This window comes from Tachyglossus aculeatus, chromosome 11 (assembly GCF_015852505.1).
Source record: "Tachyglossus aculeatus isolate mTacAcu1 chromosome 11, mTacAcu1.pri, whole genome shotgun sequence".
Taxonomy (NCBI): domain Eukaryota; kingdom Metazoa; phylum Chordata; class Mammalia; order Monotremata; family Tachyglossidae; genus Tachyglossus; species Tachyglossus aculeatus.
Genome location: NC_052076.1, coordinates 18,678,135 through 18,692,728, shown reverse-complemented (window position 1 = coordinate 18,692,728; position 14,594 = coordinate 18,678,135). Strand labels below are relative to the sequence as shown.

At 59.8% G+C, this 14,594-nt stretch overlaps 1 protein-coding gene across 1 annotated transcript; it reads right to left on the bottom strand.

The window, feature by feature from the left end:
- Positions 1 to 1,119: 1,119 nt before the first annotated feature.
- DHX8 (DEAH-box helicase 8) lies at positions 1,120 to 12,715 on the bottom strand. Its single transcript, XM_038754124.1, has 23 exons — positions 12,602 to 12,715; positions 11,624 to 11,709; positions 9,710 to 9,782; positions 9,413 to 9,498; positions 8,701 to 8,810; positions 8,208 to 8,537; positions 7,799 to 7,943; positions 7,303 to 7,506; positions 6,913 to 7,000; positions 6,612 to 6,709; positions 6,312 to 6,459; positions 5,971 to 6,152; positions 5,629 to 5,823; positions 5,334 to 5,519; positions 4,486 to 4,696; positions 4,200 to 4,381; positions 3,855 to 3,995; positions 3,529 to 3,684; positions 2,866 to 3,003; positions 2,616 to 2,744; positions 2,298 to 2,494; positions 1,839 to 2,018; positions 1,120 to 1,582 (listed from the first exon to the last, which is right to left on the bottom strand). Exons 1-23 carry the CDS (start codon positions 12,711 to 12,713, stop codon positions 1,363 to 1,365), a joined length of 3,597 nt encoding a protein of 1,198 aa, XP_038610052.1. The 5' UTR covers positions 12,714 to 12,715; the 3' UTR covers positions 1,120 to 1,362.
- Positions 12,716 to 14,594: the final 1,879 nt, after the last annotated feature.

The following is a 14,594-nucleotide window of genomic DNA, read 5'->3' as shown; positions in this document are numbered from 1 at the left end:
AGGCCCAGGCAAAGGGGCCCTGCCTCCTCCCTAGCCCCCTAAACAGCTCCCTGCTCCAGCTGTCTCTGTCACACAGACACACACACAGACGCACGCATGCGCCAAAGCAGCAACAGCATCACACTGCAGCAGGACGGGGGCTCCAGCTAAATCTAGGGCCAAACTTCCCTGCTGGGCTCTGAGCAAACCAGGGGCAGAATAGGGAGAGTCAAGGGGGCAGAATCTGGGCAGAGGAGAAAATTAGGGGGAACCTGACCCCATGGCCAGCCTCTCCAGACCCATTGGGTATACTACCCCACCTCCCAATAATGCTCCTAATGGCACAACATGACCTGAGACTGTCAGAAACCAAGGGTCAGACATCAGAGCCATGGGCCTGGCTTTCGGGATGAGTTGGGGTGGTCTTTCCCCCTCTGACACACTAAGTGCCCTGCCCCACTCCACAGAACAAAGCTCTCGGCATGGCAGACAGCCCACACCGCAGCAGAGAATGGGCCTGGAGCCCAAGACGCAATCGTGCTCCTTTTCCCCCGTGTGCTCAGGGCCTCTCCCACCTCTGTAACCGCCTGCTTGCTGCTCTGACACTGGACATCTGACCAGTGTCCCCCCGGACTTGGTGTCCCCCCAGACAACCCCCACCCAGGCCCCTGCCCCACAGTCAGCAGCTGTCAGTCCCTCAGAGCAAACTCCCACTTCACAATAGGCCCCCTCGCCCCCCAACCACCTCCAGGTGGATACCCCACACTTGCCCCAGTTTGACAAGGCACTCGCCAGGCCCCCGGGGTTGAAACAGGATGAAACAAATCACCCAACAGTGGCCATAAAAAGTGGCAGCCGGGGCTCCTTGGCTCTCCCCTCCTTGGCTTACAGCCCCACAGGGCCCAGTCTTAGGGCCAAGACAGCAGGGCCCCAGTGGGAGCAAGGAGGAAACGGGACATGAGGCCATGTGGTTGGCCCACCCTGGCTACCAGGCTCGGGGAGCAAGGGATGCCAGGGGTTCCCGGGGTGTGGACGTGGAGTGGCGCTCCCTCTCCCCCCATGGGGCCAGGCCCACCTTTCTCCGTGTGGGCTCGGCACAAAGGTAGGGGCAAGAGACGGTTTTTAGTAACAGAAATAAATATTCTTGGTGGGTGCAGGGGGCCGCCTGTCTGGAGCAGAGGCCTCGCCGCTCCCAAGTGTTGGGTGGGTGGGTGGAAGAGCCAGGGCGGGAAGGGTGCTGAGAGTTGGCTGTAGTTGCAAGCCCTCTGTGGGGGCAGGGCCCCAGTCCTACTGAGTTCCTCCGCCGTCCCGCCAAGTGTCGGGGAGGGGGCCGGGCAGGGCCCCAGACACCGGCCATCCAGTCTGGGCACAGTCCGGGGAGACTCAACGGCGGCGGAAAGCGCGGGAGATGCGCCAGGCGTTGGGCTCCTCGTAGCGGTTGTACAGGGGCTCCAGCCGCTGCTGTTTCTTCTGCTTGCTCAGCTTGGTGGGATCGGACACCTTGAAGAAGGCCGGGGCAAACTCCACCAGCCAGCGCGGGTCGATGGTGGTCACCTCCCGCATGTACTCCTTCGTGGTCAGCACCAGCTCGTGGTACACCACCCTGCCGAGAGGCCAAAAGCCCGCTTGCTCACTCTTACTCCTCCGCCCAGCCCTGCTCCCTGGACCCCCATCGCGTAGCCGTCCCCTCACCCCCTGCCTCCCATCGCAGTTGGACCAAGGGGTCTCCGGCCAGTCCGACCCGGCTGGGCCCACAGGTGGGGCCGGGGCAGCCAGCAGTCTCTGAATGACCGGACAAGCCTGCACTGGGCCTGGCACCCACGCCCGCCCTGGGCTCCTCGCCCGGCCCCCGGACCTACCACTCAGGCTGGCGATTGAAGAGGGCGCTGGACGGGTGGATGTAGACCACCTGCTGGTCGATCAGCGTGCGGTAGCCCTCCTGTGGGTCCTTCTTGGCCGCGTTGCGGAAGAAACCGCTACAGATGGCCTTCTGCACACGCACCGTGGCCTTGCCACAGGACACCACGTCCAACTTGTGCCTGGGACAGGCCAGAGGAGTCGTTTAGTCTCGCATCCACTGCTCCCTGGATGGAGGTCGGGGAGGGGGCCGGGGGAAGGGGGCTCCACCTGGCTCTGACCCAACAGCACCGGGGGACTGGAGTCCATCGGGAAGGGGAGGACAGAAGGGTCAGCTGCGGCTACCACGTCAGCTGCCCCTCCCCTGCGGCCCTTGGCTGGGAGCTGCGGGGGGCACAGTGGGGGCTCAGGGTGAACGGATAGGAGGGGAGGGGAGGGGCCGGCGGTGGGGCCGGGCTCACCTATCCATGATGCCCAGCATCTGTTTGCGGATGTCCTGGGCCCGGCGCAGCGAGCGGGCCTGGATGAAGTTCTCGTAGCACCAGGGGTTGGCGAACTTGTTGTTCTTCCAGGAGTTGTAGACGGCCAGCAGCGTCAGGTGGTCCCCCTCCGTCTGGTGGAACTTAGCTTTCTTCTGGTCGGCCAGCGCCTGCTTATCCTGTAGAGACACAGGGTGGCCCCCCCGAACAATGGTCAGCGCCGCCACTCCCGGAGGGATGGACGAGTCCAACCGGCCCTAGGTCCCCTCCCCGGGGTCCCCTTGACCGCCTCCGCCCCACCTTGGGCCTGTAGAAGACATTCTGCACAGACAGCATGGACACGATGGTTAGCATCTCCTCGCTGCAGCCCAGGTGGACGGACATGATGAGCATCTTGCAGAGCATGGGCTCCAGGGGGAACTCCGCCATCTGCACCACGGGGGGAGACGGGAGAGGGATCACGATCCCACCCTGCTACGGCCCCTCCTCCCCCCGCCCGCCTCAGGGCCCCAGCATCGGTGGAGCGCTGAGGCCCCGAGCGGGGACCTACCCGGCGGCCCAGGCGCGTGAGCAGCCCCTCGTCGTCCAGTGCCCCGAGCGTGTACAGCTGCTCCATGGCGGTGATCAGGGTCTCCATCGGGGGGGCGTCCATGAAGTCAAAGGACAGGAGGTCATTGATGCCCATGGCCTGCAGCAGGGAGACACAGCCACGCTCACATGCCGCCTCAACAGCCCCTCAGCGGTCCGCTCCCACCTGGGACACCCCAGGAGGACAGTCCCTCGGCTCCTCTCCTGCCCAACTGCTGGGCGAGCCAGACCCCTGGAGCAAGGGAGCGGGCAGAGTGATGGCCAGTCTGAACCAGCCCTTCCTGTCGGGGCCTCCTCCCAGGTTGGGGACTGTGGGCCGGGGGCCGGGGCCACAAAGAGAGTCAGAGACATCCACACCCGCCATGCTCAGTGCAACGGTGGGAGAGGCCCAGCCAGGAACACAGCTTCCCTCTGTCCTTCCCCGCCGCTCCAGAGCCCAACAGAGCCTGGAACAGACTGGCAGACCCCAGGTGGGATGGGGACAGAGCCAGCTGGGACGGAGTTTCCAGCTGCCAGGGTCACACCTCCCTTGCGGAGCCCCAGGTAGAGCCTGAATACGCAGACAGGCAGGCAGGCGGACGGACAGCTGTACCAGTGGGACCGAGGGCCAGAGTGGGTGACCTACCTTGAGGGACAGCACCGTGCTGGCCAGGTTGGTCCTCTGGATCTCAGGCACGTTGGTGGTCAGCATCTCATCCCGGTACGCCCGCTCCGTGTACAGTCGGTAGCACTTCCCCGGTCCTGTACGCCCTGCACGGCCTGCCCTCTGCTTTGCTTGGGCCTTCACCGGGGGAAACAGGAACACAACCATCGTGGGTCACGTACACAAACGCGTGCGCCCTCGCCTGTCACTCCCACCCTGGACAACCGCCCTCCTTTTCCCTCCAGGATCCCAAATTAAGCAGAGGCCACCAGGAGCCAGAAGGCCGGGGGAAAAGCTCGGTCGGGCACCTGGGAAATGGGTGTCACCACCAGCTGGTCAATGCCGGTCTTGGAATTGTACACCTTCTGCTTCACAAACCCAGGGTCTACCACGTAGTAGATCCCGTCAATGGTCAGCGACGTCTCAGCGATGTTGGTGGCGATCACCACCTAGGGCAGGGCAACGGGACACGGTCAGCCTGGGCGGACAGAGCCTTAGCAGAGGGGGGCCGGGGGAGGCCCCCGGATGACCCCGTCCACGCCCGTTCCTACTCCCATCGCCTGGACCAGGGTCCCCACGGAGCTCAGGTCCGGACGGGATAGCTGGACGGAAGGGAAGCCAGGCCTGAGCCTGAAACCCTTCCAGCCGGTCACCTTACGGCTGCCGGGGGGTGCGGGGTCGAAGATGCGGGTCTGCATCTCACTAGGCAGGGCCGAGTAGACAGGCAGGATGATCAGCTCCGGGACGTCCGGCCCCAGGGACTTCATCCGCTCGTACAGGATCTCGCAGGCCGTGTCGATCTCTTCCTGGCCAGTCAGAAACACCAGGATGTCCCCTGAAGACGGAAGGGCAGGGGTTCGGCATGGGGAAGGAGGGAGGCTGAGCCAGCCGATGCTCAGAGACCACCCCCGCCGTCCTCTGCCTCCGAGTCGCCCTGACCTGGAGGTTCAGTCAGATGAATCTGCATGACGGTGATGAGGCTGGCATCCAGATAGTCCGTCTCCGGCTCCTTGGTGTACAGGATCTCCACGGGGTAGGTGCGGCCGGGGATGGTGAAGATGGGGGCTTCGTAAAAGTACTGGGAGAACTTCACGGCGTCCAGAGTGGCCGAAGTGACGATCAACTTCATGTCCTGCCGTTTCTGAACCGTCTGGGAGGCGGGGGGAGAGGCTCCCATCACCCTCATGTCCCACCCTCCTTCTCTCCCAGCTCGGTCCCGCCCCTGTGGCCCTCTCCCTTCCTCTCTCGGACGGGCCAAAAAAGGGACAGGACATCTCCAGGAGAAGTGTATCGCTGCTCCCCTGCAGACAGGGAGCTCTCAGCTCTGGGCTGCACGTCAGAGACCCGCCCACCCCACCCGCACCTGAACAGCTGCCCATCCTGAGGTCCAGGGAGGCTAGGAGAGATGGGGTGCAGAGGGGACATGAGTCGGGGAGGACAAGACTGACAACAATAACTACTGTTACGGCATTTGTTAAGCACTTACTATGTGCCAGGCACTGTAATAAGCTCTGAGGTTGATACAGGATAATTGGGTTGGACGCAGTCCCTTGTCCCACATGGGGCTCACAGTCTCAATCCCCATTTTACAGATGGGGGCAACTGAGGCACAGAGCAGTTAAGCGACTTGCCCAAGGTCACCCAGCAGACAAACGGCGGAGGCGAGATTAGAAGCCATAACCTTCGCCGCCCTGGTCTGTGCTCTATCCACTACGCCACGCTGCCTCTTATGGGGGGGACATGAGGAGAGTGATGGGGGGCCAGAGGAGCTGGGGGGCACAGGAGACCTTCTTCAACAAGCCGAAGAGCACGTCGGTGTGGATGGTGCGCTCGTGGGCCTCGTCTAGCATGATGATGGCGTACTGGCCCAGGTCGGGGTCTATGAGGCACTCGCGCAGCAGCATGCCATCCGTCATGTACTTGATGACCGTCTCGGGGCTGGTGCAGTCCTCGAACCGGATCGTGTAGCCCACCTGGGGGGTGCGAGGCAGGGCCCGGCCCCACGTCAACCCCACCGCCCCTGATTCTGAGCCTGGAACGCCTCCCCAACCGCCCCCGGCCCCAGCCCGCCCCCACACCCACCTCCTGGCCCAGGCAGCAGCCGAACTCCTCGGACACGCGCTTCGCCACGGACATGGCGGCCACCCTCCGGGGCTGGGTGCAGCCGATCTTGCCCCGGGAGGTGTAGCCCGCCTCGGCCAGGTACTGCGTGATCTGGGTGGTCTTCCCCGAGCCCGTCTCTCCAATGACGATCAGGATCTGGTTGTCGTGGACGGCCTGAGGCGGGGGGGGGGTCCGGGGGTCAGAGATCCCCTCTCTCTGCGGCCCGAGGAGCCACCCCTCCATTCTGCCCCGCCGGCTGGGGGGGGGGGGCTCCCCCTTCCTTCCCACCCACCCCCAAGCCCCACTGGCCCCGGCAGCCACCTGGATGAGCTGCTCCTTGAGGCGGAAGATGGGCAGGCTCTCCCGCTGTTCGATGATGGACAGCTGCGTCTTCTTGCCGTAGGACGCCTTGTTGCCGCCAAACGCGTGCTTCTTCCACTCGGGGATGTCGCTGGGCATCATGCCAATGCCCCTCATGTTGGCCGCAATCTGCCGCCCGTCCACTGCCGGGTGAGAGCAGAGGAGAACCTGAGCGGGGCGGACTCCGGCCCCGGCTAACGTGGTCCCTCGCCGAGACCCGGGCAGGTAGAGGGGTGGCAGAGGACACCATTCCCCGGGCCGGGCCCCTGCCGCCCCCGGCCCGGCACGCCCCCCAGACCTACCGTCGGGCAGTGGATCCACCCAGTGTTTGTTGAGTCCCATGGGGATGGAGTCCATCTCGGCCTCGCGCTGCGCCTGCTTCAGCTCCCGCCTCTCCTTGGCCAGGGCGCTCTGCATCATGGCCGCTTGGGACAGGGAGCCGTCGGGGTTCTGAAAACGTGGCAGCATTGGGTGACGACGGCGGTGGCCGGGCAGCGGGAGAGCCTGGACAACCCCGGGCCCGAAGCAGGCCCGCCACCACCCAGAGGTTCCTCCCAGGGAGGGCTCGGCCCAACCTGCTCCCCGCCGCCCCCGGACCTGACCTTAACGATCTTGATGGGGCTCATGTCCATGCTCTGCTTGGTGTGGCCCCTGAGGAACGGGGGCTCCTCCTCCACCAACTCGATCTCCAGGTCCTCATCTGAGGGGACACAGGGCCCAATCAGCTCGGGCCGAGCACCCCTCCCCACAGGGCCCCGTCAATCGGGGCTGAGCATCCACGCCTCCCCACCCTCGTAGACGCGTACGGAGTCAGGGGACGGCAACGGCCGTGGCAGCCCTGAACTCCCCGTACCCCCAGGCCCAGACCGGTCCCCGCCCGCCTCTCGGACCTAAACCAGTCACCTTCCTCGTCGTCCACCTTGGGCAGGATCCCGGTCTCCTCGTCAAAATCGGGAAACTCTTCTTTGGAAAGTACGTTGGCTGCGATCATCTGTGGAGCAGGGAGGGGTCAGGCGTGGCCCTCGCCACAGCGAAGACTCCCGGGAGCAGCGGGGGACGGGGCTCCATCGCATCGGGCAGCCCAGTGAAAGTCTGGAGGTGCCAGAGGGCCCTTGGGGGTGGGGTGGGAGTGTTCACCAGGGCCGGGCTGCCTTCGCCTATGAGATTGAGGGGAACGGGGAGGAGTTGACCCTATCCAGCCCACAGTGGATTGCGAGAGCGGAGAATGGATGGCAACAACCCCGGCGACTCAGCCCGCCGGGGCTGGAGAGGGCCCCCGGTCCCCTGCCGCACCTGCTTGATCTCCCACTTCTCGGGGTCCGAGATGCGGGTGAGCCGCTTCCTCTGCAGGGTGTCGTCCTCCAACTCCGGGGCGCTGACCAGAGCCAGGTGGCTGGGTCTGTCCGGGTTCCTCATGGCGGTCTCCTCGCCGGCCTCCCCAGCCGTGGTCCGGCGCCGGTTAGGGTTCAAGTCCTCACCCGTCTCCTGCTCCACGTCCTGGAGAACAGTCCTAGACACTTGTCGACGGCTGCCCTCAGCGTTCTCCCTGCTCACGCTCTCCTCCATTCTAGAATTCCCTCCCAGTACCCTCACCCCGTAAAGCCCAGCCCTGCCCAACCCACTGCCTCCGGGAGGCCTTCCAGATTCCCTCCCCGCCTCTCTGCTCAGATGGTCCCTCCAACACCCTCAGCCCCAAGCATCTTTCCGCTAGGGCTCGGGGCCGTGGCCGGGGGTAACTGGCCTCCTCCACTTGGATTGGCCCGCCCGGTCAACCCAATGCCCGCCGTACCTTCATGCTCAAGCTGGTCTTGGTGCCAGTGAAGGACAGTACCTTCACCTTGACCCTCTGACCTTTGCTCACAACGTCAGCCACGTTGGCCACCCGGCCCTCTCGGCGCAGCTCTGAGATGTGGACCAGGCCTTCCCAGCGCTTCCTGGGCAGGAAAAGGGAGTGGGGTTGGGGGAGAAAGGGATGCTCAGAGTGGATCTGGAGACCGTCGTCCTTTCCAAAGGCAGTCCCGGCGGGTGGGGACTGGGACAGGACAGGGACTGCCCCTTGCCGAGCGCCGTCAGTCCCCAAGTTCCACCAGGCCGATCTGGGTCAGCATCCAGTGTCCACATAGTACAGGAGGGAAAGTGGGAGCCTGGCCATGCCCCTCCCTCCCCCAACCCGGGCCCAACATGGGGCCGCCCCTCACCTCAGCCCCTCCAACTGCACAAAGCAGCCAAACTGCATGATGCTTGTGACCTTGCCCTGGTAGATGTCCCCGATGGAAGGCTCCTCGGGCGGAGGCCGGTCCACATGCTTGTCACGCCACCGCTCGGGCCTCCGCTCACCGTCCCGACCCCGCTCCCTGCGGGACGGGCTGGGGCTCCGGCTCCGGCCCCTCATCTTCCCTTTGTTCCTCTCCCGCGTCCGGGAGCGGGAACGGGAGCGGGAATGAGAACGGGGCCTGCGTTTGGGGTCTCGGCTCCGGTCCCGGCTCCGGTCTCGGCTCCGGCTCCGCTTCTTCTTCTTTGTCCGGTCACTGAAAGGATAGAGCAGCCGGGTCCCAACTGGGCCACCCCTGGCAGTCCCGCGCATTGCTCACTGGCCCAGGCCTTGGCCAAACTGAGGGGCCACCTCAACCGGGCCGAAGGGGGTGTCTGGGGAGGGAGACCGCAGCTCAGATCTCATTCCCTCGGACGTACCGGTGATCGGTGCCCCGCGGCTTAGCCCGTCCCGCCGCGCTGGGCATCAGGGCTTCGAGTTCCTTCAGGACGTCCACGGCCACCTTGACGTCATCCTCGTCCAGCATGGTCTGGGGGTGCACACACTCTAAGCCTCACAAGCTCCGGGGATATCGTCAAAAGCAGAAGCAGAGACTGGCCGGGACTAAGCGCCTCCCCCTGACAGCCCCCAGCCCCCGCTGACGACCAGTCTCCAAGGACCATAGCCGTCCCCTGGTCGGCCCAGGCTCGGGTCCACTACCCGGGTATCCCCACTGCCAACTGTCCCCGGTGACAGGGATACAGAATACCAAGTTGCCGAGTGCCAGGGACCCCATCTGCCCAGGACAGGTGCAATCAGAGCCCGGGTTGCCTTCCAAACCATCCGACTCACTGGCCCCTACCCCCTTCTCCAGACATCGGGCCAGTCCTGGCCCAGCAGGATGCTCAGTGTAGGGGGAGATCGAAGTCTCCCCCAGTATTCCCGGGATCCACCTCCCCTCTGAGGGCAGGCCCAAGGCACTGCTTGCCACCTCCTTCCTGTCGCTCCCCGACCCAGCAAATGAGGAAGGGACTTCCTGCCCTCACTCGGGCTTCCTCCCCAGATGCTGCAGAGAGACCCTGGACCACCGCCGCCCAGGCCCCGGGAAAACAGGAGGGGCCCGAAGCCGGTAGCACGAGATTGCACTCATACCCTGATGGTGGGGTTGTCTGGGCGGCACAGTGCAGGAAACAGATCCTTCAGTTTCTCCTTCTCTGATTTGGGCTTAGCCACCGGATCTGGGTGCAGAACAGAGCGGAAAAGTCAGTTGGAAGGGGCCCGGAAATGCCACGGGGAGCTTCGGCTTTCACCTGCCAAACGTGGGGAAACTCCCCCCTCCACCTCTCCCTTCCCCCACCGGGTGGTCTGGCCACTCTGCTCGGCCATAGCCTAGTGTTTGGCAGCCACTCTCCACTACCAGAGCAAGTTGGGGGGCCGGCATCTCCTCACCCTTGGTGGCGGCGGGTCTGGCGGGGGGCCGCATGGTCTGTATGAGCCGCAGCAGGTTACTGATGAGGGAATCCTGGGGAGAAGCAGGAGGACACAGTAAGTGTGGCCTGGGTTCCTTGGCCACGGGACCACGAAGGGCCTCTTGGAGATTCCCTCACCCTCACCTCCGGCCCAACACCCGCACATGCGCACACAGAGATAAGTAGTTTCCAACTCTCCATGACTCTGAGCTTGCCTGCTTTGGTGGAGTTTGTGCTTAACCCAAAATGCTAGGAAGAAAGTGAAAGGACTACAACGAGAAGGGGGTGGCGTAAGACTACGTGTGTGTACCTACACAAGCAAAAATGTGCTTGCCCTGGAGCCCTTAATAATAATGATGGCATTTACTAAGAGCTTACTATGTGCAAAGCACTGTTCTAAGTGCTGGAGAGGTTACAAGGTGATCAGGTTGTCCCATGGGGGGGGCCTCACAGTCCTAATCCCCATTTTACAGATGGGGTAACTGAGGCACAGAGAAGTTAAGTGACTTGCCCAAAGTCACACAGCTGACAATTGGTGGAGCCGGGATTTGATCCCACGACTGCCGACTCCAAAGCTGACTCTTTCCACTGAGCCACGCTGCTTCTGCTGCTTCCTTCTCACCCAGATCCTGGCCCCAACGACCCTGCATCCTTCCCGGGCAGGGCACACCTGCCTGCCTCTTTTGTTTGGGGCCACGGAGACCCGATCCAGAGACAGGGCCGTGCCGGCCCCAGACACCAGTGCTGGACCTCAATGGACAGAGTGAAAATTCCAGGCAGGGCTAAGGCCCAATCAATCAATCAATCAATCGATCGTATTTATTGAGCGCTTACTGTGTGCAAAGCACTGTACTAAGCGCTTGGGAAGTACAAGTCGGTAACACATACAGACAGTCCCTACCCAACAGCAGGCTCACAGTCTAGAAGGGGGAGACAGAGAACAAAACCCACCGATGGAGAGACATTTCCTCTAGACTGTAAGTTCCTTGTGGGCAGTGAGGCTCACTGGAAAGAGTATGGGGTTGGGAATCAGAGGTCATGAGTTCTAATCCTGACTCCGCCACTTGTCTGCTGTTGGGCAAGTCACTTACCTTCTCTGGGCCTCAATTTCCTCACCTGTAAAATGGGGATTAAGACCGTGAGGCCCGTGTGGGACAACCTGATTACCTCGTATCCCCCAGCTCTCTTTGCACATAGTAAGCGTTTAACAAATGTCATCACCATCATCATCACTTGGAGCTGTTGGAAAGTCCAGGCTGGATCACTAGGAAAGTATCAGGGCCACGGCGCGGGGGAGGAGGCTTGGGGACGTGGCACCTTCCCTTCAAGGCCCTACTGAGAGCTCACCTCCTCCAGGAGGCCTTCCCAGACTGAACCCCTTCCTTCCTCTCCCCCTCGTCCCCCTCTCCATCCCCCCCATCTTACCTCCTTCCCTTCTCCACAACATCTGTATATATGTTTGTACATATTTATTACTCTATTTATTTATCTTACTTGTACATATCTATTCTACTTATTTTATTTTGTTAGTGTGTTTGGTTTTGTTCTCTGTCTCCCCCTTCTAGACTGTGAGCCCACTGTTGGGTAGGGACTGTCTCTATATGTTGCAAACTTGTACTTCCCAAGCGCTTAGTCCAGTGATCTGCACACAGTAAGCGCTCAACAAATACGATTGATGATGATGACTGTCTCATGTGTTGCCGACTTGTCATCAATCGTACTTATTGAGTGCTTACTGTGTGCAGACCACTGTACCAAGCGCTTGGGAAGTACAAGTTGGCAACATAACTTGTACTTCCCAAGCGCTTAGTCCAGTGCTCTGCACACAGTAAGCGCTCACTAAATACGACCGACTGATTGCTGGAAGGCGGCCGCCTCCCCACGTCACACGTACCGTGAACTCGGCCCCATTTTTGGCAAGAGAGGCTTTGAAGGTATCGAAGGTCGTGTTCTTCTCGGCAAGGCTGATGACAAACTCGGCTGCGGGGAGGTCGGGGCGCGGAGGGGGAGAAAACGAGCACGGAAAGAGAGTTTCCAGTGACTGTGAGCCCTTTTAGACTGTGAGCCCACTGTTGTGTGGGGACTGTCTCTATATGTTGCCAATCTGTACTTCCCAAGCGCTTAGTACAGTGCTCTGCACACAGTAAGCGATCAATAAATACGATTGATGATGATGATGAAGGAGCCTCCATCATCTCCAGTGGCTACCAATCACTCTGCGCATCAGGCAGAAACTTCTCACCCTGGGCTTCCAGGCTGTCCATCCATCCCCTCGCCCCCTCCTACCTCACCTCCCTTCTCTCCTTCTCCAGCCCAGCCCGCACCCTCCGCTCCTCTGCCGCTGATCTCCTCACCGTTAGGCCTCGTTCTCGCCTGTCCCGCCATTGACCCCCGGCCCACGTCCTCCCCCGGGCCTGGAATGCCCTCCCTCTGCCCATCTGCCAAGCTGGCTCTCTTCCTCCCTTCAAGGCCCTACTGAGAGCTCACTTCCTCCAGGAGGCCTTCCACACTGAGCCCCTTCCTTCGTCCCCCTCTCCATCCCCCCCATCTTACCTCCTTCCCTTCCCCACAGCACCTGTATATATGTATATATGTTTGTACATATTTATTACTCTATTTATTTATTTATTTATTTTACTTGTACATATCTATTCTATTTATTTTGTTAGTATGTTTTGTTTTGTTGTCTGTCTCCCCCTTGTAGACTGTGAGCCTGTTGTTGGGTAGGGACTGTCTCTATATGTTGCCAACTTGTACTTCCCAAGCGCTCAGTACAGTGCTCTGCACATAGTAAGCGCTCAATAAATACGATTGATGATGATGATGATGATGGAGCCCCCCCCCGGTCCCCCCGGGGGCCGGGCTCGCTCACCGAGGTCCTTGTCGTTGATGCCCAGGTGGTTGTCCAGTTCGGTGCAGACCTTCGACACCAGCGACAGGTACTCGAGCTTGGCGAGCTCCTCGGCGGGGCCCGGCTCCGCCATGACACCGCCTCCCCCGCTTCCGCTTCCGGCCCCACTTCCGCTTCCGGCCCCGCCCGTGGGGGAAATCGCCGCCAGGGGGCGGGGCCCGTGACGTCACGCGGCCCGCGGACCAACGAGTTTCTGCCGGAAGTTGGGGACGAAGGGCCCCATTCGAGGGGCGGCCTGCTTACGGCGGCTTGTTCTTGTTATTGTTATTACGCGGGCTGGGGGCGGAGCCGCCTGACAGGCGCATTCATTCATTCAATAGTATTTACTATTCATTCATTCATTCAATCGTACTTATTGGGCGCTTACTGTGTGCAGAGCACTGTACTAAGCGCTTGGGAAGTACAAGTTGGTAACATAGAGAGACCGTCCCTACCCCACAGCGGGCTCACAGTCTAGAAGGGGGAGACAGACAACAAAACAAAACAGTCATTCATTCAATCGTATTTATTGAGCGCTTATTGTGTGCAGAGCACTGTACTAAGCGCTTGGGAAGTACAAGTTGGCAACATATAGAGACGGTCCCTACCAAACAGTGGGCTCACAGTCTAGAAGGGGGAGACAGACAACAAAACAAAACATTCATTCATTCAATCGTATTTATTGAGCGCTTACTGTGTGCAGAGCACTGTACTAAGCGCCCGAGAAGTACAAGTTGGCAACATAGAGAGACGGTCCCAACCCAACAGTGGGCTCACAGTCTAGAAGGGGGAGACAGACAACAAAACAAAACATTCATTCATTCAATCATCAATCGTATTTATTGAGCGCTTACTGTGTGCAGAGCACTGTACTAAGCGCCCGGAAACTACAAGTTGGCAACATAGACGGTCCCTACCCAACAGCGGGCTCACAGTCTAGAAGGGGGAGACAGACAACAGAACAAAACATTCATTCATTCATTCAATCATATTTATTGAGCACGTACTGTGTGCAGAGCACTGTACTAAGCGCCCGGGAAGTACAAGAACAAAACATTCATTCACTCATTCAATCGTATTTATTGAGCACTTACTGTGTGCAGAGCACTGTACTAAGCACCCGGGAAGTCCAAGTTGGCAACATAGAGAGACGGTCCCTACCCAACAGTGGGCTCACAGTCTAGAAGGGGGAGACAGAGAACAAAACAAAACATATTAACAAAATAAAATAAATAGAATAAATATGTACACATAAAATAAATAGAGTAGTAAATACATGCAAACATATAAACCAACAGTGGGCTCACAGTCTAGAAGGGGGAGACAGAGAACAAAACGAAACATATTAACAAAATAAAATAAATAGAATACTTCTCTGTGCCTCAGTTACCTCATGTGTATAATGGGGATTGACTGTGAGCCCCCTGTGGGACAACCTGATCACTTTGTAACCTCCCCAGTGCTTAGAACAGTGCTTTGTACATAGTAAGCACTTAATAAATGCCATTATTATTATTATTATTATTAATAATAAATGAATAAGTTACATTTGTGTACATAAGTGCTGTGGGGCTGAGGGAAGAGTGATTTACTTGTGTCGAGCCAAGGAAATGGACAAATACAAAGTGTGTTCGTGGTTATTTAAACACACACACACACACACACACACACACACACACACACACACACACACACACACACACACACACACACACACACACACACACACACTCTTAATGTGTGCTGGGCCCTGAACTAAGCGCCTGGGAAAGTACACTGCAGCAATAAATGGTGACAATCCCCACCCACAACGAGCTCACAATCAATCGTATTTATTGAGCGCCTACTGTGTGCAGAGCACTGTACTAAGCGCTTGGGAAGTACAAGTTGGCAACATACAGAGACGGTCCCTACCCAACAGTGGGCTTACAGTCTGGCGGGAGGGAGACATCAAAACAAACAGACGTCAGTACAA